Source organism: Pristiophorus japonicus, chromosome 11 (genome assembly GCF_044704955.1).
Source record: "Pristiophorus japonicus isolate sPriJap1 chromosome 11, sPriJap1.hap1, whole genome shotgun sequence".
Classification (NCBI taxonomy): domain Eukaryota; kingdom Metazoa; phylum Chordata; class Chondrichthyes; family Pristiophoridae; genus Pristiophorus; species Pristiophorus japonicus.
This window is the reverse complement of record NC_091987.1, coordinates 70,822,136-70,848,754: the sequence shown is the minus strand read 5'-3', so window position 1 is coordinate 70,848,754 and position 26,619 is coordinate 70,822,136. Positions and strand designations below refer to the sequence as shown.

The 26,619-nt window shown below is 43.2% G+C and overlaps 1 protein-coding gene across 1 annotated transcript in view; it reads left to right on the top strand.

Annotated features, from left to right (window-relative positions):
* Positions 1–26,619, top strand: part of LOC139275756 (uncharacterized) — a 53,972-nt gene that overhangs the window by 3,900 nt on the left and 23,453 nt on the right. Inside the window, exons 3-7 of the mRNA XM_070892955.1 lie at positions 2,085–2,315; positions 9,516–9,587; positions 14,929–14,988; positions 20,056–20,322; positions 22,575–22,678. Of these exons, the coding sequence (XP_070749056.1) occupies positions 2,085–2,315; positions 9,516–9,587; positions 14,929–14,988; positions 20,056–20,322; positions 22,575–22,678 (734 nt within the window). The remainder of the gene's footprint in view (positions 1–2,084; positions 2,316–9,515; positions 9,588–14,928; positions 14,989–20,055; positions 20,323–22,574; positions 22,679–26,619) is intronic.

Genomic DNA, 26,619 nt, shown 5'->3' with positions numbered 1-26,619 from the left:
AGGTGCTGAAAAATTCTGGAATGTAAAAATGTTTCTGTTGTTTAATATTTGTGTTTTCTTCACTTGGGCAGTTGGGAGTGCCTGAGAGCAAAGTACTCAGATCAGAATGTTCATAGTACAATGGGGAAATCATTCTGAGACTGCTGTTGGCATCAGATTTCACAAGTGTAAACAATAAGCTTCCCATAAGTCAAAGTACATGGGCATGTCTATGATAGTAACTGACTTGAAACAATATTTGTTGACCGATTTGAATCCTTTTTCTTTAGGGAGGGATTTAAAATTATTAAACTGGAATAAATCTTTATAAGAAGTCATAGTTATCACACTGTTTTTCTTAATTGAAGAAATTATATTTTTTTGCTGCCCAATTTTTTTTAAACTAAAAATCCATCATCATCATCATAGACAGTCCCTCGGAATCGAGGAAGACATGCTTCTACTCTAAAAATGAGTCCTTAGGTGACTGAACAGTCCAATACGAGAACCACAGTCCCTGTCACAGGTGGGACAGACAGTTGTTGAGGGAAAGGGTGAGTGGGACTGGTTTGCCGCATGCTCCTTCCGCTGCCTGCGCTTGATTTCAGCATGCTCTCCGCGATGAGACTCGAGATGCTCAGCGCCCTCCCGGATGCACTTTCTCCACTTAGGGCGGTCTTGGGCCAGGGACTTCCAGGTATCAGTGGGGATGTTGCACTTTATCAGGGAGGCTTTGAAGGTGTCCTTGTAGTGTTTCCTCTGCCCACCTTTGGCTCGTTTGCCATGAAGGAGTTCCGAGTGGAGCGCTTGCTTTGGGAGTCTCATGTCTGCGGACAATGTGGCCCGGCCAGCGGAGCGGAACTAAAAATCCACTGGAATGCTAACTCACAACAATTTACAGCAACAGATTTTGTCTTTTAAAACTCTTTTTTAAGAACAAAGATATAATATGGTGTTACTACCAGGAACAAAGGCTCATTGGTGTGTCTCTCTGATCTGAAAGCACTTGATGCTGGCATTGTTGCCGGGATTTTCTGCAGGGTTTGTCCTGATCTTCTGCTGAAACTTCGGTGGGGGATGGATAAAAATCATAAACGGTCTGGATGGCTGATTAACCCATCGCTCCGGTGTTTCTGTTGCAGTTCTGGGGAACCCTCCCTCCCAACCCCCTTCCTGAGGAAATTTCACCCCAAGGTGTCTGATATGAAAATTATTCTATGCCCCAGGATTCCATCACTTAACGGCAAAAGATGCATTAAACTTGTAGCCGGGCAACCTGAAATCCTAATTCTTCATGGTACTGCTGGCAATGTTAGGGAGGGTTAATATGGCCTGGAAAATGTGCAGGCCAGCAAACTGAGCAGTTCTGGGATTATTCCCAATGGGAACCTCCACTGCTGACCTCACTGAAATCCCTGATTTGCATCACTAGGTTAGGCCCCACACCATTAGGTGCCTATCTCCGGTACCCACCCGGCCCACAGGCCAGGGATCCTTTCTAAAGTTGTTCCACTCCAGGGAGGGTCATTCCAGAAACCAAGAATATACAGCTCATCGGCAGATTAAATTGCTGGAATCTCTATCAGTTCTTTCTGTGGAAGTCCAGGTGATGACTCTCGCCCCCAAGGTGGACCCCATTTACACTGTTCCATGAGGGCTGGTGCACCTCTTGGCATACCAGTGCCACTACTCCAGCAAGCCAATCCGAGGTAAGGACCGTCGGATATCCCCACCTGAGGGTCCCATCTCTTGGTCATGTTGCCTCTGACACAAAGGACCGTATCTGGGGTGGACAGAGGTTCTGCCCCAAAACAAGATCCCTGGAAACTAGCAGCACAGGTTGAGACCTAGTGTGCCTGACTAATTCATCAGCCTTCTGCCCCATTCCCGAAGGAGTTATGGCAGGAGTCTGTCAAGTAGGCTTGCAGATCTTCAGGGCATTTATATTTTTTAAGCTCAGTTTATAATGTGAATTACTGCTTCTTCAGGCACAACATGTGGCATTTCCTAAGACCTCTGCTTCGTCGTATTAAATGACATCAACTTTATCAACGTCTCATATTTGTTGCTTATTTAGTCTGACGTAAGGTTTTATTTATTGGCAGAAACCGAAAAAGAAAAAATGATGGATGAACTCAAAATAAAGCTTCAAAATATATTCCAGCAAGGAAAAGTTTCATTTCATGTCAGGACATTGACTGTTTGCGGCTACAGGAGTGCTGGGAAAACAACTCTGCTTCGGAAGTTACTGAATGAATCATTTCGGGAGGATGAGCCCATAACAGATGGAATACGGATTGGACAGATAGATATTAAAAACTGGGAAAAAAAGATAGGTAAATACATTTTCCGATAGAGTCTGTGGTAGATTTGAATTCTCACGTGAATCAGACTGAACCAGGCTGGAGGACAGCATGTAGGAAAAGCAGGTAAAAATGGTGAAAAAATAAATTTGAAAGCTCTTTATCTTATTGCAAGCAGCATTCGTAACAAAATACATAAGTTGACGGCACAAATATATGCAAATGGGTATGATCTGAGAGCCATTACAGAGACGTGGTTGCAAGGTGACCAAGGCTGGCAACTAAATATTCAGAGGTACTTGGCAATTCAGAAGGACAGACAGAAAGGAAAAGGCGGTGGGGTAGCTCTGTTAATAAAGGATAAGGTGGTACTCAGTAAGATAATGGGACTAAAGGCAGATAAATCCCCTGGACCTGATGGCTTGCATCCTATGGTCTTAAGAGAAGTAGCGGCAGGGATTGTGGATGCATTGGTTGTAATTTACCAAAATTCCCTGGATTCTGGGGAGGTCCCAGCAGTTTGGAAAACTGCAAATGTAACGCCCTTATTTAAAAAAGGAGGCAGACAAAAAGCAGGAAACTATAGACCAGTTAGCTTAACATCCGTGGTTGGGAAAATGTTGGAGTCCATTATTAAAGAAGCACTAGCAGGACATTTGGAAAAACAAAATTCGGTCAGGCAGAGTCAGCATGGATTTATGAAGGGGAAGTCATGTTTGACAAATTTGCTGGAGAATTTGAGGATGTAACGAACAGGGTGGATAAAGGGGAACCAGTGGATGTGGTGTATTTGGACTTCCAGAAGGCATTTGACAAGGTGCCACATAAAAGGTTACTGCACAAGATAAAAGTTCACGGGGTTGGGATAATATATTAGCATGGATAGAGGATTGGCTAACTAACAGAGAACAGAGAGTCGGGATAAATGGCTCATTCTCTGGTTGGCAACCAGTAACTAATGGGGTGCCGCAGGGATCAGTGCTGGGACCCCAACTATTTACAATCAATATTAATGACTTGGAAGAAGGGACTGAGTGTAACAAAGCCAAGTTTGCTGATGATACAAAGATGGGAGGAAAAGCAATGTGTGAGGAGGGCACAAAAAATCTGCAAATGGACCTAGACAGGCTAAGTGAGTGGGCAAAAATTTGGCAGATGGACTATAATGTCGGAAAGTGTGAAGTCATGTACTTTGGCAGAAAAAATCAAAGACCAAGCTTTAAATGGAGAAAGATTGCAAAGTGCCGCAGTGCAGCGGGACCTGGGGGTACTTGTGCATAAAACTCAAAAGGATAGTATGCAGTGATCAGGAAGGCCAATGGTATCTTGGCCTTTATTGCAAAGGGGATGGAGTATAAAAGCAGGGAAATCTTGCTACAGCTATATAAGGTATTGGTGAGGCCACACCTGGAATACTGCATTCAGTTTTGATTTCCATATTTACGAAAGGATATACTTGCTTTGGAGGCAGTTCAGAGAAGGTTCACTAGGTTGATTCCGGGGCTGAGGGGGTTGACTTATGAGGAAAGGTTGAGTAGGTTGGGCCTCTACTCATTGGAATTCAGAAGAACGAGGGGTGATCTTTCGAAACGTATAAGATTATGAGGGGGCTTGACAAGGTGGATGCAGAGAGGATGTTTCCACTGATGGGAGAGACTTGAACTAGAGGGCATGATCTTAGAATGAGGGGCTGCCCATTTAAAACACAGATGAGGAGAAATTTCTTCTCTCAGAGGGTTGTAAATCTGTGGAATTTACTGCCTCAGAGAGCTGTGAAAGCTGGGACATTGACTAAATTTAAGACAGAAATAGACAGTTTCTTAAACGATAAAGGGATAAGAGGTTATGTGGAGTGGGCGGGGAAGTGGAGCTGAGTCCATGATTAGATCAGCCATGATCTTATTGAATGGCGGAGCAAACTCGAGGGGCCGTATGGCCTACTCCTGTTCCTATTTCTTATGTTATATTCTTATGAGATCAGTGCGTGAGTGAGAAACAATATTGGCTCAGAAGATCAAGATGTTGAATCAGTTTGGGTGGAGATAACAAATAATAAAGGGAAAAAGTCTCTGCTGGGCGTAGTTTATAGGCCCCCTAACAGTAGCTACACTGTTGGACGGAGTATAAATCAAGAAATAATGGAGACTTGTAAAAAAGGAACGGCAATAATCATGGGTAATTTTAACCTTCATATTGATTGAACAAAGCAAATTGGCCAGGGTAGCCTTAACGAAGAGTTCATAAAGTATATCCGGGATAGTTTCCTTGAACAGTACGTTGCGGAACCAACCAGGGAGCAGGCTATCTTAGATCTGGTACTGTGTAATGAGGCAGCATTAATAAATTATCTCCTAGTAAAGGATCCTCTAGGAATGAGTGACCATAGCATGCTTGAATTTCAAATTCAGTTGGAAGGCGAGAATGTTGCATCTCAAACCAGTGTCCAAAGCTTAAACAAAGGAGACTACAAAGGTATGAAGGCAGAGTTGGCTAAAGTGGACTGAGAAAATAGATTAAAGTGTGGGATGGTTAATGAGCAGTGGCAGACATTTAAGGAGATATTTCATAACTCTCAAAAAATATATATTCCAATGAGAAGGAAACACTGTAAGAGAAGGGATAACCATCCGTGGTTAACTAAGGAAATAAGGGAGTATCAAATTGAAAAGAAGGGCATACAAAGTGGCCAAGATTAGTGGGAGGCCAGAGAATTGGGAAACTTTTAGAAGCCAGCAAAGAATGACTAAAAGAATAATTTTGGGCTCAATTTTCCCCAGTATTTGCACGTTTTTTTTGGAGCAAGCTGCTTTTTCTGGCCTAACTTAAAAATCCACAGTTTCCCCAATCAATTTGCACCAGCGTAACTAATTTAGTTACATTTGTTTTAGGTACATTTTTTTTTCCTCAAAAGGGGGCGTAACAAGCCACCTACGCCAATTCTGGTCATTTAAGGAACTTTGGCCAGCTGATAGTTTCTCCATTTCTGCTAAGGCCAGTGTGTGTGGCCTCTCGAGAAAACCCTTGCGGAGAGTTAAAGAAATCAGTGCAGGTAAGTAAATCGGAGGCCATTCGGCCTGGGCCAGGGGTGGGAAGTGGAGTAGACCTGGACCGACATGCACTCGGGACCGGAGAGGCTCGGTGGGGGAGGGATTGCACTGAGCGGCACTCACTAGTGGGCCACAGACCGGGAAGAGAACACTTGAAACCGGAGAGGCTCGGCGGGGGTGGTAGCAAACTGGCCACAGCGGACCAGGAAGGTACTCACCACAGCAGACCAGGAGGGCACCTCACTCGGGAACCGGAGAGGGTTGCAGACAGCCGATCAGAATGCTTGGTGCTCGGGCAGGGGGAGGGGGGAGGGAGAGAGAGGTCACTACTGCGCATGCGCGGCCATTCCAGCAACGTCAAGAACATCAGGTTTTTTCCTTGTACATGCGCAGAAGGCCCGGCTCCTTTTTCCAGCGCAGACCGCAGGCTCCACTCCCCCCGAGGCGACTGGCCACACTGCACGGTTCCAGATTACAGCACAAACATCAGGGAAACTTCCAACAAGTTTTTCTCGTGCATTTCTTGACCTAAATAAGCGACGCAACTCTGGCAATACGCCAGAAAACGGGCTTGGGAAAAATTGAGCCCAAAGAGACGGAAGATAGATTATGAAAGTAAACTAGCACAAAATATATAAACAGATAGTAAGAGTTTCTACAGGTACATAAAAAGGAAAAGAGTGGCTAATGTAAATGTTGGTCCCCTAGAGGACGAGACTGGGGAATTAATAATGGGGAACAAGGAAACGGCAGAGACGTTGAACAAATATTTTGTATTGGTCTTCACAGTAGAAGACACTAAAAACATCCCAATAGTGGATAATCAAGGGGCAATAGGGAGGGAGGAACTCACTATCACTAAAGAAGTAGTACTTGGTAATATAATGGGACTAAAGGCAGACAAGTCCACTGGACCTGATGGCTTGCATCCTAGGGTCTTATAAGAAGTGGTTGCAGAGATAGTGGATGCATTGGTTGTAATCTACCAAAATTCCCTGGATTCTGGTGCAGTCCCAGTGGATTGGAAAACCGCAAATGTAACACTCCTATTTAAAAAAGGAGGCAGACAAAAAGCAGGAAACTATAGACCAGTTAGCCTAACATCAGTCGTTGGGAAAATGTTGGAGTCCATTATTAAGGAAGCAGTAGCAGGATATTTGGAAAAGCATGATTCAATCAAGCAGAGTCAACATGGTTTTATGAAAAGGAAATCATGTTTGACAAATTTGCTGGAGTTCTTTGAGGATGTAACGAGCAGGGTGGATAAGGGGGAACCAGTGGATGTGATGTATTTGGATTTCCAGAAGGCATTCGATAAGGTGCCACATAAAAGGTTACTGCACAAGAAAGAAGTTCATGGGGTTGGGGGTAATATATTAGCATGGATAGAGGATTGGCTAACTAACAGAAAACAAAGAGTCAGGACAAATAGGTCATTTTCCGATTGGCAAACAGTAGTAGAGTGCCGCAGGGATTGGTGTTGGGGCCTCAACTATTTACAATCTATATTAATGGCTTGGATGACGAGAACGAGTGTAATTTAGCCAAGTTTGCTGATGATACAAAGATGGGTGGGAGCAAATTGTGAGGAGAACAAAGAAATCTGGAAAGGGATATAGACAGGCTAAGTGAATGGGCAAATATTTGGCAGATGGTGTATAATATGGGAATATGTGAGGTTATTTACATTGGCAGAAAAAATAGAAAAGCAAATTATAATTTAAATGGAGAAAAATTGCAAAGTGCTGCTGTACAGAGGGACCTGGGGTCCTTGTGCATGAAACACAAAAAGTTAGTATGCAGATACAGCAAGTAATCAGGAAGGCTAATGGAATGTTGGCCTTTATTGCAAGGGGGATGGAGTATAAAAGCAGAGAAGTCCTGCTACAACTGTACAGTTTATTGGCGAGGCCACACCTAGAGTACTGCATACAGTTTTGGTCTCCGTCTTTAAGGAAGAATATACTTGAATATACTTGCATTGGAGGCAGGTCAGAGAAGGTTCACTTGGTTGATTCCTGAGATGAAGGGGTTGTCTTATTATGAAAGTTTGAGCAGGTTGGGCCTATACTCATTGGAGTTTAGAAAAATGAGAGATGATCTTATTGAAACATATAAGATTCTGAGGGGGCTTGACAGGATAGATGCAGGGAGGATATTCCCACTCATAGGGGAAACTAAAACTAGGGGACATAGTCTCAGAATAAGGGGTCGCCTATTTAAAACTGTGATGAGGAGGAATTTCTTCTTTCAGATGGTTGTAAGTCTGTGGTGTTCTTTGCCCCAGAGAGCTGTGGAGGCTGGGTCATTGAATATATTTAAGGCGGAGATAGACAGATTTTTGAGCGATAAGGGAGTAAAGGGTTATGGGGAGCGGGCAGGGAAGTGGAGCTGAGTCCATGATCAGATCAGCCATGAACTTATTAAATGGCGGAGCAGGCTCGAGGGGCCAAATGGTCTACTTCTGCTTCTATTTCTTATGTTGTTATGCAAGCATTTGATACATAATCCCCTAATTATAGTACTGAGGAGGAAAGCAGTGGGGCAAAACCGATGTATTTAGATTTGTGTGTGAAAAGTCCAGGCAGTCAGAACATTACCCATTGGTCCATCTAGCCCGCCCCATACAGTTATGGTGCCCTAAACATCACAATACAGGCACTTCTTACCTACACAGAGCCATGTAATCGCCTGGGCGAGGCAAAAAAACAGATTAAAAAGAAAATTCCTTTCCAATCCTTTGAGGTGATCGCAAGTATTCCAGGAGATCACATTGATCCTGGTTGATATTAGAGGCTACTTGCCTCTTGTATGAGGTGATCCAGCTAGTAACAGGTCCAATTCTCTCTTCACCTTATGCAGTGAATCAGCATTCACTGCACATGTCGACAACCTGTTCCACAGGTCCACTATTCTCTGGGAAAAGAAAACCCCTTATCATCCAATGTTGTTTTGCCCTTACATAACTTGTAAACCTCCCTGACCTATCCAGTTTAAATAATTGGTCCATATGAACACAATCTAGTCCCATATCTTCCATAGACACCCCCAAACATTACTCTGATGTCAAGTTATCAAACTAAATTTGTAGGCAGCCCTGTGCATTCTGAATCCTCAGCAGCTGTTGGAGCTTTAGAACTGACCCTTAGGCTAGCAGTAACATCTCCTCCAAATCCATCCTAAAACCCATTCGATGACCTGGTCTCCCAAAGAGCTGGTGCTTGCCACCATTAATGCATGGGATGCAGAGTCTAATGAGGTACTCAGTTGAATATGGTTATTGGGATCATATTTGTCACAGCAGTCAGAATTCTTTATTTATTGTTGCATACTGTTTCCTTGTGGTGATACCATGCAGTACTCTCCCCTTTTTTGTGATGACATTATGGACAAGATTTTCCTCTTTGTAAGCATGGTGGAACATGTCTTCCTCCCACCCGACTGTTGTGTTGTTGACCCTGGTAAGGTTCCTGAGTCATGATAACACTATGGGAGTTAACGAGAGCCCTGAATTATTGAGACCAACAATGTTAGATAATTATTGTTTGAAAGAGTTCTTAACTGTATTTACACATGTTAATCAAACTCCTTTGCAATTGTTCATCCCAGTTAAGGACTCCAAACTAATTCCCCAAATAATGTTATTGGCACTTTCTCTTTACATACAGGTATTTTCAAAATAGGGAGAAAATATTAGCCAAATTAAATATAATGCTTCTCTAACAGATCTTCAAACTTGAAGTAAAAACAGAAAATGCAGGAAAACAGAGCAGGTCAGTCGATATTTGTAAAGAGAACAGGGATGTTCATATTTTGGGTGTAGACTCTTCCTGATGGTCTCACACCTGACACATTAACCCATCTGTTTTCTTTACAGATGCTGATTGATTTGCTGTATATTTCCAACATTTTATGTTTCAAGTTCAGAATTCCTGCATTTGCATATTTTTTCTTTTTTTCTTCTTTTTGAAAGCTACCAATTTCAAATAGTTTAGTTCTACTTCAAGCAATATTTCATTTTCTGCTCCTACATTCAGATATAAATGCACCAAATGTCTGAGCTTGGGGGGTGGGGGGGCTTTGAATGAGCAAACACTTTTGCAAACTGATGTGATCTGACAGTATAATCTTCCAAGCATGTCCTTAATCATTTTCAAATCTCATCTCTTTCTTCTCTCATGTATAGATAATCCAAGTGATGATTTAACGTCAGCAATTGCATCTTGTGTTTTAAATTCTGACAAACAGCCACTTGAAGGTAAGCAAGTACTTATGGATTGCTTTTCTTTTAAGTACCATAACAAGTGATTTCAATAGAAAGGATGTTTTAAAAATAAATTATTGTACTGATTATGCTATTAGAACAATTTCCTTAATGCATTTTAACCTGGATTACATTCGAAATTGTTTTCAACTGGTACATGTCCTGATCTTCTACCAACTTTCATACTGATGCTGTATGTTTTAAAGCTTCCAGTTCCCTCTATTTTACCCAGTGTTGCTGAAGAGGTTATTAGGATAAGAGTTAAAGCTTGAATTTCTTTTTGAATGGCTCCCATTATCATTATCAAATGTACAAATGCAGGTCACACCCATCTGATAAAACAGGTCAGTAGCCACTAATAACAATAATACTAACCTTCATTACCTATTTGAAGATAGACATAAGCTCCAAACCGTGCCATATCCTAAAAGAACACTTTCTGTATAAAACTGAAGTTGTAGCACTACTCAATCCTTACTGCCCAAAACATGGCTCAGATTGCTTGAGCCTTTAACATCAATAATCATTGAGGAAGCTCAATCGGCAAACGATGAACTGTCAAGGCACAAATGTACCAATAAATTGACAGCAAAAAGTGGTTATTTGTTTACATTCTATGGAACTAATAATGCATTAATTGGTGCATGTTGTACTGATGTATATTGGGCACTGCATCCTTGTAATACTGGACCCAAAGACTTGAGGTCTACTATGTTCCCAATATACACAGCTCATTTCAGTATACTGTACAATGCATCCAGTGTGGCAACCTGTACACACAAAATGTGTATACAACTCATTAATGCCTCATTATTCATTTAATTTAACTAACTTCCCCATAAGGCAACTGAGGCATCTGGGTGGTGCTCCAGACATTAACTGGTGCTGACAAAGGATCACAGAATTGTAACGTTAATTCTACCTTCTGTAATGTATGCAACTGTGAGTATGCTCACAGGTTTGTAGAGCTGTTGAGTTGTGAATGGCATAGCTAGTCACGTGATGTTCACAAGACTCAATAAAACCCCAGCCAGTTGGGTTCAAGGGATCCACGATGAGGCAGGTGATTGTGAGCCTGCTGGATGAACTGGTAATGTGTAGTGTGATTGTTAAACCGTTGCTAATAAACCGTTGCTCATAAACCGTTGCTAATAAACCAACGGGATGAGGTCCTACAAGCTGAATTTAGCGAGCTAGGAGTTAAATTAAAAAGTAGGACCTCAAAGGTAGTAATCTCAGGATTGCTACCAGTGCCACGTGCTAGTCAGAGTAGGAATCACAGGATAACTCAGATGAATACGTGGCTTGAGGAGTAGTGCAGAAGGGAGGGAATCAAATTCCTGGGACATTGGAACCGGTTCTGGGGGAGGTGGGGCCAGTACAAACCAGATGGTCTGGGCAGGACCAGAACCAATGTCCTAGGGGGAGTGTTTGCTATTGCTTTTGGGGAGGAGTTAAACTAATACGGCAGGGGGATGGGAACCTATGCAGGGAGACAGAGGGAAGTAGAATGGGGGCAGAAGCAAAAGATAGAAAGAAGAAAAGTAAAAGTGAAGGGGAGAGAAACCCAGGGCAAAATTCAAAAAGGGTCACATTGCAGCAAAATTCTAAAGGGGCAAAGTGTGTTAAAAAGATAAGCCTGAAGGCTCTGTGCCTCAATGCGAGGAGTATTCATAATAAGGTGGATGAATTAACTGCACAGGCAGCAATTAATGAATATGATATGATTGGCATCATGGAGACATGGTTCCAGGGTGACCAAGGCTGGGAACTCAACATCCAAGGGTATTCAACATTCAGGAAGGATAGACAGAAAGGAAAGGGAGGTGGGGTAGCATTGCTGGTTAAAGAGGAAATTAACGCAATAGTAAGGAAGGACATTAGCTTGGATGATGTGGAATCTGTATGGGTGGAGCTGCGGAATACCAAAGGGCAGAAAACGCTAGTGGGAGTTGTGTACAGACCACCAAACAGTAGTAGTGAGGTTGGAGACAGCATCAAACAAGAAATTAGGGATGCGTGCAATAAAGGTACGGTAGTTATCATGGGCGACTTTAATCTACATATTGATTGGGCTAACCAAACTGGTAGCAATACGGTGGAGGAGGATTTCCTGGAGTGTATTAGGGATGGTTTTCTTGACCAATATGTTGAGGAACCAACTAGAGCGCTGGCCATCCTAGACTGAATGATGTGTAATGAGAAAGGACTAATTAGCAATCTTGTTGTGCGAGGCCCCTTGAGGAAGAGTGGCCATAATATAGTAGAATTCTTTATCAAGATGGAGAGTGACACAGTTAATTCAGAGACTAGGGTCCTGAACTTAAGGAAAGGTAACTTCGATGGTATGAGACATAAATTGGCTAGAATAGACTGGCAAATGATACTTAAAAGGGTTGACGGTGGATAGGCAATGGCAAACATTTAAAGATCACATGGATGGACTTCAACAATTGTCTATCCCTGTCTAGAGTAAAAATAAAATGGGGAGGGTGGCTCAACCGTGGCTAACAAGGGAAATTAAGTGTAGTGTTAAATCCAAGGAAGAGGTATATAAATTGGCCAGAAAAAGCAGCAAACCTGAGGACTGGGAGAAATTTAGAATTCAGCAGAGGAGGACAAATGGTTTAATTAAGAGGGGGGAAATAGAGTATGAGAGGAAGCTTACCGGGAACATAAAAACTGACTGCAAAAGCTTCTATAGATATGTGAAGAGAAAAAGATTAGTGAAGACAAATGTAGGTCCCTTGCAGTCAGATTCAGGTGAATTTATAATGGGGAACAAATAAATGGCAGACCAGTTGAACAAATACTTTAGTTCTGTCTTCTCGAAGGAAGACACAAATAACCTTCCGGAAATATTAGGGGACCGAGGGTCTAGTGAGAAGGAGGAACTGAAGGATATCCTTATTAGGCAGGAAATTGTGTTCGGAATATTGATGGGATTGAAGGCCGATAAATCCCTGAAGCCTGATAGTCTGCATCCCAGAGTACTTAAGGAAGTGGCCCTAGAAATAGTGGATGCATTGGTGATCATTTTCCAACAGCCTATCGACTCTGGATCAGTTCCTATGGACTGGAGGGTAGCTAATGCAACACCACTTTTTAAAAAAGGAGGGAGAGAGAAAACAGGTAATTATAGACCGGTTAGCCTGACATCAGTAGTGGGGAATATGTTGGAATCAATTATTAAAGATGAAATAACAGCACATCTGGAAAGCAGTGACCGGATCGGTCCAAGTCAACATTGATTTATGAAAGAAAAATCTTGCTTGACAAATCTGCTGGAATTTTTTCAGGATGTAGAGTGGACAAGGGAGAACCAGTGGATGTGGTGTATTTAGACTTTCAAAAGGCTTTTTACAAGGTCCCACACAATAGATTGGTGTGCAAAATTAAAGAACATAGTTTTGGAGGTAATGTACTGACGTGGATAGAGAACTGGTTGGCAGACAGGAAGCAGAGAGTCGGGATAAACGGGTCCTTTTCAGAATGGCAGCCAGTGACTAGTGGAGTACCGCAGGGCTCAGTGCTGGGACCCCAGCTATTTACAATATACATTAATGATTTGGATGAAGGAATTGAATGTAATATCTCCAAGTTTGCAGATGACACTAAACTGGGTGATGGTGTGAGCTGTGAGGAGGACGCTAAGAGGCTGCAGGGTGACTTGGGCAGGTTAGGTGTGTGGGCAAATGCATGGCAGATGCAGTACGATGTGGATAAATGTGAGGTTATCCACTTTGGGGGCAAAAACACGAAGGCAGGATATTATCTGAATGGCGGCAGATTAGGAAAAGGGGAGGTGCAACGAAACCTGGATGTCATGGTACATCAGTCATTGAAAGTTGGCATGCAGGTACAGCAGGCGGTGAAGAAGGCAAATGGTATGTTGGCCTTCATAGCTAGGGGATTTGAGTGTAGGAGCAGGGAGGTCTTACTGCAGTTGTACAGGGCCTTGGTGAGGCCTCACCTGGAATATTGTGTTCAGTTTGGGTCTCCTAATCTGAGGAAGGACATTCTTGCTATTGATGGAGTGCAGCGAAGGTTCACCAGACTGATTCCCGGGATGGCTGGACTGACATATGAGGAGAGACTGGATCGACTGGGCCTTTATTCACTGGAGTTTAGAAGGATAAGAGGGGATCTCATAGAAACATATAAAATTCTGACAGGACTGGACAGGTTAGATGCAGGAAGAATGTTCCCGATATTGGGGAAGTCCAGAACCAAGGGACACAGTCTAAGGATAAGGGATAAGCCATTTAAGAGAAACTTCTTCACTCAGAGAGTTGTTAACCTGTGGAATTCCCTACCGCAGAGAGTTGTTGATGCCAGTTCATTGGATATATTCAAGAGGGAGTTGGATATGGCCCTTATGGCTAAAGGGATCAAGGGGTATGGAGAGAAAGCAGGAAAGGAGTACTGAGGTGAATGATCAGCCATGATCATATTGAATGGTGGTGCAGGCTCAAAGGGCCCAATGGCCTACTCCTGCACCTATTTTCTATGTTTCTATGTCTATGTTTCTATGTAACTAGTTCTTAATAGCAATGTGTTGCTATGAATTCTTAGGCAAAGAATCCATGAAGCAAATACACTGCACCTTCCTTTCTCCATCGATGCTGCCTGACCTGCTGATCTTTCCAGCATTTTCTGTTTCTATCACTGATATCACTCAGCTTGATGAGCACAAAAATAACACACAACAAAAAGCTGAGTTAAACATTGCACTTTGTTAATATATTGAACACAGAACAGCCAACATTCTCTGGGATTTTGGGATGTACTCATGATAAAAGCAAGGCAACCATTATGACTGAGAATCCCGCCAATCTGCTCAATAGTTATATCTTACTTGATGTTTCAACTTAAATCTTCACTTTATCAGACCAAATCCAATTTCAAAAGGAATGTAACAAATTCTCTGTAGAATCTGACTGTACAATAATAACCAAAATAGTCATTTCTGATTGGTTTTGTTTCTGAGGCTTTGATACAGTAGGGAACAGGACCAAAGGAAGAGCGGTAATTAAATAGATTGAGAAAAGTAGTGAGCAGAACAGCAGTTGGTTTTTAGCAGTTTTAATATTGCTGTACAGTATAATTTGCTCAATATAAAGTGTATTCCACTTTCAACACAAGATGCTCAATTAGCAGAGAAAAACATTGGCCCATGTCAGAGAAAGAGCCTGACTGCAAGTTTGAATGAGATTTGCTTTTTTAGTCCGCATGTACTCAATGTAGATGAGCCAATATAGAGTTGGGGACAAACTGTATAAAAACAAAAAGGTGTAATGTGCTTGTGAGTCACAAACTATTTCTTAACTTCTAGGAACACTTACAGAGCAAAGTGACACTGGTTCAGGAGAAGAACAAAAAGGCACTAATGAAGGTACATGTTTACACTTATTTCTAAAAGACTTGTACAAGGTTCCCGAAATCACAAAAGCAAAATATCAGACGTCAAGCTGGAATAGCTGAGGTCATTAGCCATGGGAGATGCTTTGTCACTCAGAAGCCATTCATGGGTCTGATTCTCTTCCCTGAAGAGATCAGGAAGAGCTGAATAATGGAGGATGAAAGCATTGTGGCAGTTCCTGTTTTCGGGTGATGAAATGCAAGATCCTCAGATTGTCGTTACATAACAACATAAGAAATAGGAGCAGGAGTAGCCATACCTGCTGCTGAGATACCATGACTGCAGGTGTAGGAAGTCCGACAGTCTCTTGGTGGGCTGGCTCTCAGAAGCAAATGCAGGTTTTTGTAAAAAAGCATTAAAAAAAAGGAAATTGGGGAAATGGTTGCAAATTGAATTAAAAGCTGTTTATAAGGGAGGAAAGAGAGAGTAGGAGTTAAGAGCAGTTTCTCATAGTGATTGGAGGTAGTTAGGTATGTCCCACGGTGTACTGTTCTGAGACCGCATGTGCTTGCATCAATGATTTGGACCTAGGGTAGAAGAAGGGGTATCCAGATTTGCAGATACTAAAATAGGAGGCATAAGGGGGAATTTTAACTCCCTTCGTCCTTTGGAAACTGAGCAGAGCAGGAATTAGAGCCATGCAGTGCATTTGCCGCTCGAATACCGACTCATGGCTGCTTTAATGGCAAGTGTTTGAGTTGTCTGCCTGACTCAGTCAGACGCTTCATAAATATATGCAAATCAGGGTCCGATTGCTCAGTTAGTAGTCTGGGGCAATTTTAATGGCCTACTGGCTGGAGTGTGTGTGCTGTGGATGCTCTGACCAGTATAACCTCCATAGCAGAAACCGGAGTCCCAAAAGCTAAGTACAAAACCTGTCTTTGTGGAGCCAAGAGGAGCAGGAGTGCTTCCCCAAGCCCCACAGTGAAAATCTGGGCCTAAGCAGGGAGAGACAACCAGGATTTTCATCTGAGTGGGATGGGCCTAAAATTTCCACTGATGGGAGGAGGGTGTGTGTGATGTGTTGGCGAGTTGCACCTTCCTTTCTGCCTGTTCTGGCATTTCCTTTCAGGGGAGAAGCAGTGATGTACACTCTGTCTTCACACATGTACATAAATTCATATTTGTGCAGAGGAGAGGGGGGTTGGTGGGGCAAGATACCACCATCAGCAGCAATGGGGCCACTGATAGCCGGGGAGGGCTTGGGCTGAAGGTGCTGAGAGGATCTCAGTGGATGCAGTAGGATTTGGGGGCTGCAGTGCTGTGAGAGCAGAAAAAGGGCAAAAAGTAGCTGCAATGAAAGGCTTCCAGCTTAAGGGGTGAGGGGATCAGGAAACCTGTAAGTGGGCACAATATTAAAAAAAGTACAACATTTAGATGTAAACAATCCTACTTGTCACCTTTATTTATTTATACCAACATTGAATTAGGCTGCTCAACAGCAACACTTCACTGGAGTTCAGAAGAATGAGAGGGGACCTCATAGAAACGTTTAAAATTCTGACGGGTTTAGACAGGTTAGATGCAGGAAGAATGTTCCCAATGTTGGGGAAGTCCAGAACCAGGGGTCACAGTCTAAGGATAAGGGGTAAGCCATTTAGGACTGAGATGAGGAGGAACTTCTTCACCCAGAGAGTGGTGAACCTGTGGAATTCTCTACCACAGAAAGTTGTTGAGGCCAATTCACTAAATATATTCAAAAAGGAGTTAGATGTAGTCCTTACTACTCGGGGGATGAAGGGGTATGGCGAGAAAGCAGAAATGGGGTACTGAAGTTGCATGTTCAGCCATGAACTCATTGAATGGCGGTGCAGGCTAGAAGGGCCAAATGGCCTACTGCTGCACCTATTTTCTATGTTTCTATGTTAACACTCGGTGGCCAGAGCCTGTAACTACACGTAGACACAACCAATTTTCTTTATCATTAACTTCATTATAATACAACAGTTATTGTTTTATCAACTGATGTTATAGCACATTTAGGAGGTGAAATTGTCCCACGCCTTGATTGGAGGCTGTACCCTTCCAGGGCTTCCCGGAAAGACTGGTTCTCGGAAAGAAAGGCATTCGATAAGGTGCCATACAAAAGGTTACTGCAGAAGATAGAGATACGCGGAGTCAGAGGAAATGTATTAGCATGGATAGAGAATTGGCTGGCGAACAGAAAGCAGAGAGTCGGGATAAATGGGTCCTTTTCGGGTTGGAAATCGGTGGTTAGTGGTGTGCCACAGGGATCGATGCTGGGACCATAACTGTTTACAATATACATAGATGACCTGGAAGAGGGGACAGAGTGTAGTGCAACAAAATTTGCAGATGACACTAAGATTAGTGGGAAAGCGGGTTGTGTAGAGGACACTGAGAGGCTGCAAAGAGATTTGGATAGGTTAAGCGAATGGGCTAAGGTTTGGCAGATGGAATACAATGTCGGAAAGTGTGAGGTCATCCACCTTGGGAAAAAAAACAGTAAAAGGGAATATTATTTGAATGGGGAGAAATTACAACATGCTGAGGTGCAGAGGGACCTGGGGGTCCTTGTGCATGAATTCTAAAAAGTTAGTTTGCAGCAGGTAATCAGGAAGGCGAATGGAATGTTGGCCTTCATTGCGAGAGGGATGGAGTACAAAAGCAGGGAGGTGCTGCTGCAACTGTATAGGGTATTGGTGAGGCCGCACCTGGAGTACTGCGTGCAGTTTTGGTCACCTTACTTAAGGAAGGATATACTGGCTTTGGAGGGGGTACAGAGACGATTCACTAGGCTGATTCCGGAGATGAGGGGGTTACCTTATGATGATAGATTGAGTAGACTGGGTCTTTACTCGTTGGAGTTCAGAAGGATGAGGGGTGATTTTATAGAAACATTTAAAATCATGAAAGAGATAGACAAGATAGATGCAGAGAGGTTGTTTCCACTGGTAGGGGAGACTAGAACTAGGGGGCACAGCCTCAAAATACGGGGGAGCCGATTTAAAACCGAGTTGGGAAGGAATTTCTTCTCCCAGAGGGTTGTGAATCTGTGGAATTCTCTGCCCAAGGAAGCAGTTGAGGCTAGCTCATTGAATGTATTCAAGTCACAGATAGATAGATTTTTAACCAATAAGGTAATTAAGGGTTACGGGGAGAGGGCGGGTAAGCGGAGCTGAGGCCACGGCCAGATCAGCCATGATCTTATTGAATGGCGGAGCAGGCTCGAGGGGCTAGATGGCCTACTCCTGTCCAAATTCTTATGTTCTTATGCATCAACTAGGCTCATATTCACTGGAATTTAGAAGAATGAGAGGGGATCTCATAGAAACATTTAAAATTCTGATGGGATTGGACAGGTTAGATGCAGGAAGAATGTTCCCGATGTTGGGGAAGTCCAGAATCAGGGGTCACAGTCTAAGGATAAGGGGTAAGCCATTTAGGACCGAGATGAGGAGAAACTTCTTTACTCAGAGAGTTGTGAGCATGTGGAATTCTCTACCACAGAAAGTTGTTGAGGCCAATTCGTTAGATATATTCAAAGGGGAGTTAGGTGTGGCCCTTACGGCTAAAGGGATCAAGGGGTATGGAGAGAAAGCAGGAATGGGGTACTGAAGTGCATGATCAGCCATGATCATATTGAATGGTGGTGCAGGCTCGAAGGGCTGAATGGCCTACTCCTGCACCTATTTTCTATGTTTCTATATTTATTGCCCGGTCCGGAAGTCCCGACCTGACCCGGAATTAGGCCTACTGCCCCTCAAAGGAAGTGGAGCGCTGTCTCCGGCGCTCTGCTTCATTTGAGGGGCGCTCCCAGGGCGGTATTGCGATGCTGACGCCCCTCCCCTTGGATTAAAGGGGAGGGCCGCTGTACATTCTGCATGGCCCTTTGGTGGCTGCCACTGGACCACCAGGGCAGAGTGAGACCGGGCCAGCAACTGGCACCCAAAGCGGAGTGCCCAAGCTGCACGATAGCGGCACGGTCCACACGAGGCCCACCATAGCCCAAGAGTCGGCCGCCCCTTTAAACAGCGCCCCGGAAGCGGATGTCCGCCAGCTTTGCGACCCATGGGGCAGTTTCTCCTGTGGGGCGTTAAGGGGTTGGCGCGGGGAGGTGAGGGGTTGCTGCACACGTCAATGACATCATCGCGTTTGCGCTGTGGGCCTGGCCGCTAACCGCAGGGCACGACGCTGCCAAGGCAGCACCTCCCAAACCTCCGGGAGACCTCCAGAGGCGTTAACGGGGTTTATAAGAAGGGACAATTTCGCCCCTTTAATGTTAAAAACTCATGTCAAAGCACCATCTACAGGCATAACAGATAACTGCAGGTAAATGCTGACCCTTGAAATGGATTTTCCCATTGAAAAAGCCTGACATAGGAGCTTTCAATGTATTTTGAGGATGGAATTTTCCACTCAGCCTTTTTAATATATAATAGATATTACACTGCTAGATAGTCAGGAGATCCAATATCTTCATTAGTGTGTAAAAGAACCTGATCACATTTCATTTAATCTTTTCAAAGTTTTATTTACAGGGTCAAATAGTGCAGACTTCAAATTCATGCAACATGTGTAATACCAATCGAGAATCCTTTCCACCGTACACAGCACTACATCTTATTTTGTCATTTAGCAACATGCGTGCTTTCAGCATTTGATTATCAGCACCCTCATAAAACTTTCCTTCCGTTGGAAGATCTGCACAGATGCAGTTTTTATCTCAATATTCAATCTCTAAAACTAGCAAATCAGCAGTGAACAAGCATAGTACTCAATAAGTTTTCAACCATATGCAGAAAGGAAATGCAGCTTCCAAAGCTGGATTTTGGCTCATAAAGTCAAACTAATTTTAAATTTCAAATGTAACTAAATCTATCCTATTACCTTTAATAAAAGCGTACATTCCAGATAAGTCCACCGATGCTGTCTGACCCAGTGAGTGTTTTCCAGCATTTACTACTTTTATTTTGGATTTACGGCATCTTTTGCTTCCCGTTAAATACATTGTCCAGGAAATACTATGCAAGGATGAGTGTACAGAATAATTACATTTGTTATTGTTCTTTGTGGCAGGTGTTGTTATGAATGAACCATTTACTAATGAGATACTGATGAAAGTTAAAGACACCAGCAAAGTCCCTGAAGAATTCTCAGTATTTAGATACTATGATTTTGGAGGACATGTGGAATATCAGCAGATGCACATGCCCTTTTTGCCTACCAATGCCGTCTATCTATTGGTCGTTAACCTAAATCTAGAATTAAATGATACAGTACCAGCGAAGGAAAGGCCGCTTAGAGGTCAAAAAGTAATAGACGCCTGTGGATTTACTGTGAAAGGTAAGTTATGGTGTCATGCTTCCTGTAATTATTTTAAGCCGCTGATCAGAATTGTTACAAACTAAATTATTACCAGCAATAAGTAATGTTTTCAACTATTTACATTCCAAGTTTTATTAAAATGCTATCTTGATTAAAAACAAAAATTCGCAATCTCTCTTCTTTGAGTAGTCTGTTGTTTGTCTTTCAACATTGGGGTGAATTACCCCTGAAGGGGGATCTTCTGATTAAGAAATGGGTTCTTCTGGAAGTTAAACAATTCTAATTGTTACTATTGCCAGGAATTGCCTTGGGACTCCTCCCATTTCGTAGGGGTAACTTTAGTGGAAACCCACTTACGCCTGTAAACAGGGTTTCCGTTAAACTTTCATCAAAGCTATGGAGTAGGAGAAGCCATGAGGAAATTCCTGGAGCATGTGTTCTGTTCAGTAAATACTTGGGCCTACTTTGCATATCCAAATGATGTGAAAGCACTTTAGCAAAACCTCCGCTCTAACTATAAATACATGGAATTGTTAAAAACGATTCAAATTTTTCTCATACTGCTCTGAATAAAATTGTTGTTGTTAATAAAGAATGGCATCAATGCAGACACCAACAAACCTTCATTCTGTAAATGCCACAATCCATTAAAATCGATGAGAGACTCTGTAATAGTAAAGGCAATGCCTGTTCTTACTTCCTTCAGAGGTGATGCTGCCATTATCTATCAGCTCATTCCAAGAAAGACAGCTAAAGGATATGACATTTCCTCCATCTAACTGTTAGCAAGGCCGCAGGAGATTGGTTAGCTTTATATTATTTTGTTATAATCAGAATTTAGTTTTAAATTGTACAAATCAAAGTTTCTGGAACCTAAAGCAGACCCTGAATCCCCAACATATTTGGCTGAATCTCGTGCCTCAGCAATTGGCTGAACCTTCATGCTCAAAAAATGTTTCTTAGGTTGGAAGCTTTGCAGTTTTGCCTGTAAATTTAAACCTAAATACAATCAATAAAAAAACAGACAAATAGCATTACTATCAACTCAGTCTCCCTCATGCTCCTCTGTCAAATATTTCTCCAGGTACTTATCCAACTCGCTCTTGAATTTACTGCTACAACAGTTGCCATTGCCTCCCGCGACAGTCCATTCCATACATTCACCACCCTCTGAATGAAGTACTTAAATATGAACTGACTTTTCTCCCTCTCTTTTCTAAGTTTAAGGGTATGCATTACTGCATTCGTATGAATTTCCTTTTCTATTTTTAGAGGGGTGTTAACTAATTTAAAATAAACAGGGTTACTTTTTTTTAACCAGTAGATAAAGGAATTTACTACCAGTGGATTAATCCATTCATTACTAATATAACACAGTGTGATTTCAACTGAATAATTTAAATCCCAAATTGTTCAATATAACAATAAAATTAACCAGAATAAAATGTATTTTAAAGATATTGCTGAAACTGAAAAGACCAAGGGCTAGGAATTCGGTTGTTTGGCGCCACCATTAGCGCCAGAGAGAGGCGCTAAGGGACCGCTAAACACCAACCGCCCGAGCACGGCGCTGTCAGCTCCTGCCGCAAACTTCAGGGAAGGTTTAGCGGCGACGCTGACATTTTGCGCTGCACTCGCTGGTGCCGCCCACTCGGTGATGTCACCAAGTGTGCAACGCCTCCATAGTCCCACGTTTGCAAAATTCACTCTTTTGCCTGCGGTAGGGCCTAGCACTGAGACCGACAGGGGAAAGCAGTCGGCACAGCATCGATGCCGGGGCGATATCACCCGGAGTGCAAGTTAAGTGATGAAATTTCAGTTTTTCAACTTCTATTTAATTGTTGCAGGAGTGAGGAACTGTGGGTGAAGTTTAATGAAATTTTCACAAGGATTTTTTTTTTCATCTTCTGGTGCTAGGATGCCGCCAAAAAACTTGAGTAGGCATCCTGCGCTATCGCTCCGTTAGCTTCTCCGTTGGCTTCTCTTAGTGCTCCTTTCTCCTCTTGGGGCGATTCAAGTGAATATCGCACTTTGAGGCGGTAGACATTGCCTGGTGCTAAAGGTAGCGCCCGGCACCATCACCGCCTGAAAGCGAGCAATACCGAATCTCTTGCCCCAGAGATGTTATCGGACTTCAAGAACTAACCTTTATCATCAGCAGAATTTACAGGACAGCTCCATTGAAATTATTTCGATGGGGTAAGTGAGGTTTCTTATTGCGTTGATAAAGGTTCAATATTAATTCAACTGTATATTGCACCTAATTTTAGAATACCTCGACTACTGGATCAAGTGCATTTCCTCCCTGTGTAGAGATAGTAAGACTACACAACGTGTCATTCTGGTTGGGACTTTTGCCAATGCCTGCAGAAATGTAAGTATTGTTTTTTATGCCCCGCTATTGAATTGAATTCCTCAGATCTTCAACTCACATGTGGTCTGTACAAGGAATGGGCTTGAGTGGCTATTCTTGTTAGAAACATAGAAATTTACTGCATAGAAGGAGGCCATTTCAGCCCATCATGTCCATGCCGGCCGACAAAGAGCCATACGGCCCTCGGTCAGCAGCCCTGAAGGTTACATATAAACCTATGAACAATGAACAAAGGTGGACAGGTAACAGCATCCGGCCCAACCAGTCCGCCCTCCATAGCTGCATTACCCCACGTATCGCAACATTTTACACTCCACCTCACCCGGAGCCATGCCATCTCCTGGGAGAGGCAAAAAATCAGATAAAAACCCAGGCCAATTGGGGAAAAAAAATCTGGTAAAATTCCACCCCGGCCCATCCAGGCAATCGAAACTAGTCCAGGAGATCACTCTGGCCGAATTAGATTCCCTGAGGTACTTACCATCGTATCTGCGCCAGCTAACAAGAGGTTATCCAATCTAATCCCACTTACCAGCTCTAGGTCCATAACCCTGCAGTTACAGCTCTTCAAGTGCCCATCGAATCACCTTTTAAATGTGGTGAGGTTTTCTACCTCTATCGCCTTTCCAGGCAGTGAATTCCAGACCCCCACACAACCCTCTGCGTGAAGAAACTTCCTCTCAAATCCCCTCTAAACCTTCCATCAACCATCTTAAAGCCCCTTCGTTATTGACCTCTTCACCAAAGGAAATAGGCCCTTGTTATCCACTATATTCAGGCCCCACAAAATGTTATACATCTCAATGAGGTCTCCCCTCAGCCTCCTCTGTTCCAAGGAGTTCAAACCCAGCCTATCCAATCTGCCCTCATAGCTAAGATTCTCCATTCCAGGCAGCCTCCTCGGAAATCTCCTCTGCACCCTCTTTAGTGCAATCACATCCTTCATATAATACAGCGACCAGAACTGCACGTAGTATTGCAGCTGTGGCCTAACCAGTGTATTATACAATTTAAGCATAACCTCCCTACTCTTGTATTCTATGCCTCGGCCAATAAAGGCAAGCATACCGTGTGCCTTCTTAAACACATTATCCACATGGCCTGCTTCTTTTAGGGATCTGTGAACAAGCACTCCAAGGTCCCTTTGTTCATCTGCACTTCTAAGTGGCCTACCGTTTAATGCGTATACCCTTTCCTTATTAGCCCTCTCCAAGTGCATTACCTCGCACTTCGCCGAATTAAATTCCATTTGCCACTGTTCTGCCCACCTGACCAGTAGATTAATATTCTCCTGTAGTCCACGACTTTCCTCTTCAGTATCAACCACACAGCCAATTTTTGTGTCATCTGCAAACTTCTTAATCATACCCCCTATATTCAAATCTAGATCATACCACAAAAAGCAAGGGACCCAGTACTGAGCCCTGCGGAACCCCACTAGAATCACAAAAACATCCATCAACTTCCTACCTCTAAGCCAATTTTGGATCCAACTTGGCACTTTGCCCTGTATCCCATGGGCTTTTACCTTCGTTTCCAGTCTGCCATGTGGGACCTTATCAAAAGCTTTGCTAAAGTCCATGTGCACTACATCGTACACATTACCCTCATCTACCCTCCTGGTTACCTCCTCGAAAAATTCAATTAAGTTAGTCAAACATGATCTTCCCTTAATAAATCCGTGCTGACTGTCCTTGTTGCATGCTTTGTTCTCTTCTTATCAACTCATGAGATAAGAGAAAAAAGAAGATTGTTTATGAAAGGAGAGACAGCCTGTCAATCTGTAGTGGAAGGAAAATATAAATATGTGAGGACCTAATACTATATTTGTAAAGAGACTGCCTGGTAGATGTAGAATCCATGTGAATGAGAGGAAAAGGAAGGAAAACCTGCCCCCAGAAAAACTACACCTGCAGAAAGTAGATCTGGACATGTGCTTTGGAGGAGTTCATGCCTCTAGTACAGAGGTGGGTAAAATACGGCCCGCGGGCTATATCCGGCCTGCCAAGTCATTCTATCCGGCCCGCTGCATGGGACAGAAATAGAACACGAGCATCAGCTCAAGCTGTACATTCATCTATACACTTTCACTTCTCATGGGTCAGAGACAGACCCGAACTGCAGCCAAGGAAAAAACATAGTAATATTTCACTCAAATTGATCATTCGCAAAGCGATTCTCACTGGCTCGATCTTAAAAGGATCCGTTCTGTGATTCTGGGACTCAATGCCGGACGTCCGTACCCAGAATGCACTGCGTACTCGAATATGCCCTATCCATTTTAGAGTGAAGTCATGGCTGCTCATCTCCACAAACCTTTTACCAAAGAAAGTGACGTGTGCTGCATCTTTCCTCTCCTGGTATCCAGAGTACGACGGCAGGAAAGTTCTCATCTGGCACCAATTGGGATAGCATCAGTAATCTTTGCAAGGATGAATTAAGTGGAAAATTGATGCTGACACAGGCTCTGAAGAGTGTACAGTTCTACTTCACAGATCTGATTTACAGAGACCAGAAGATACCACAACATTTTCAACTTTTATCTTTGATTCATTTCTAATTAGTACCGAATCCATGTTGCTTATGTATGATAGCATCAGACTACTATTTGTATTTGTGTTTATGCAATGTTCCGTCTAATTTTTTTCACGGGTGGTCCCGTTAAATTTGCTGCGCGGTTGGCCACTATGCAGCTGTGCATGCGCGGTATCTCTTCCAGCGGCAGGAGCTGGGGAGCGGCCTGCGCGGGACCACACGATGGGGGGAACATTGGTGGGCGGCCCTCAGCAGTTCACCAAAACTAGTAAGTGGCCCTCCAGCCCAAATAATTGCCCATCCCTGCTCTGGTACCTTGCCTGAAGGAGGAACGAGTGACAGGAGATAGAAGTGGGGATCCTATTCATGACAGGAAGCTAGAGGAACTTAATTAAAAACTTCAGCGTAAAGGTTTCTTAGCAGTATGTACATGAAGTTTCTACACAGTAGTTGTTCACTCGAATATTTTACAATGCCTTGAATATAAAATTGTTTCTGGCTTGCTCACTAACGTAAACCCACATGAAATATCTTTTAAATCCTCACCTCCAATGATAAAAGTTTTGGTGTAGATATAAAATTGTGACAGTTAACATCTCAAACATTGCTTGAGTAAGAACAATCATGATACAGGTTGAACTTCTCTTATCCGGCACCCTCAGGACCTGGCCTGTGCCAGATAAGGGATTTTGGCGGACGAGGGATGGTCACATTAAATTGGATGGTACAGGTACTGTGCAAGGGGATATTGGGGCTGGCTGGCTTGGGACTGGGAGTGCGGTAGAGAAAATGGGGGGGGTAGGGGGACAATAGATCGCGGGGTCAGGCCTGCGATTGCACGTGTCGGCAGCGAGGAAGGACTTCAATTTGTTCAATTTGTTCATGTCGGAGTTCTGGAAAATTGGGATTCTATGTCGTCAGTAGGACCCTAATAGAAGTTTCAAGCACCAATGGCAGAGCATGTGCTGCGCATGCTCCACCCAGTTATATCGGATATCGAGCAGCCTAACCACCAGTCCTTAAAGGGACAGCTGGAGGTCATTCCAAAAATGGGCAGGCAGGGTTTTTAGTGATACTTGTGGAGCCAGAAGGGGTTCTGTCTGAGCCGAACACTTTGCAGTCATCTCCCCCTCAAACAAAGAATTCTGGCTCAGTAAATTGTTAGATCCTGCACTATTTCTGAGGCTGAATTACTGTCTGCATTTGAAAGCTGATATGAAATTCTCTATCAATATACTGTTTTATTTTGTGAAGTATGTTACCATCCAATAGTAGCATACATCCCCTTTTCAATTCCATGGTTTCCCCTGATGCAGATTCCCCCAATCCCTAGTTGCACATATCTTTGTGTTTGAGTGCGTTGCATATATCTTTAATGTCACTGTTAGCTGACAACAATAACTGTG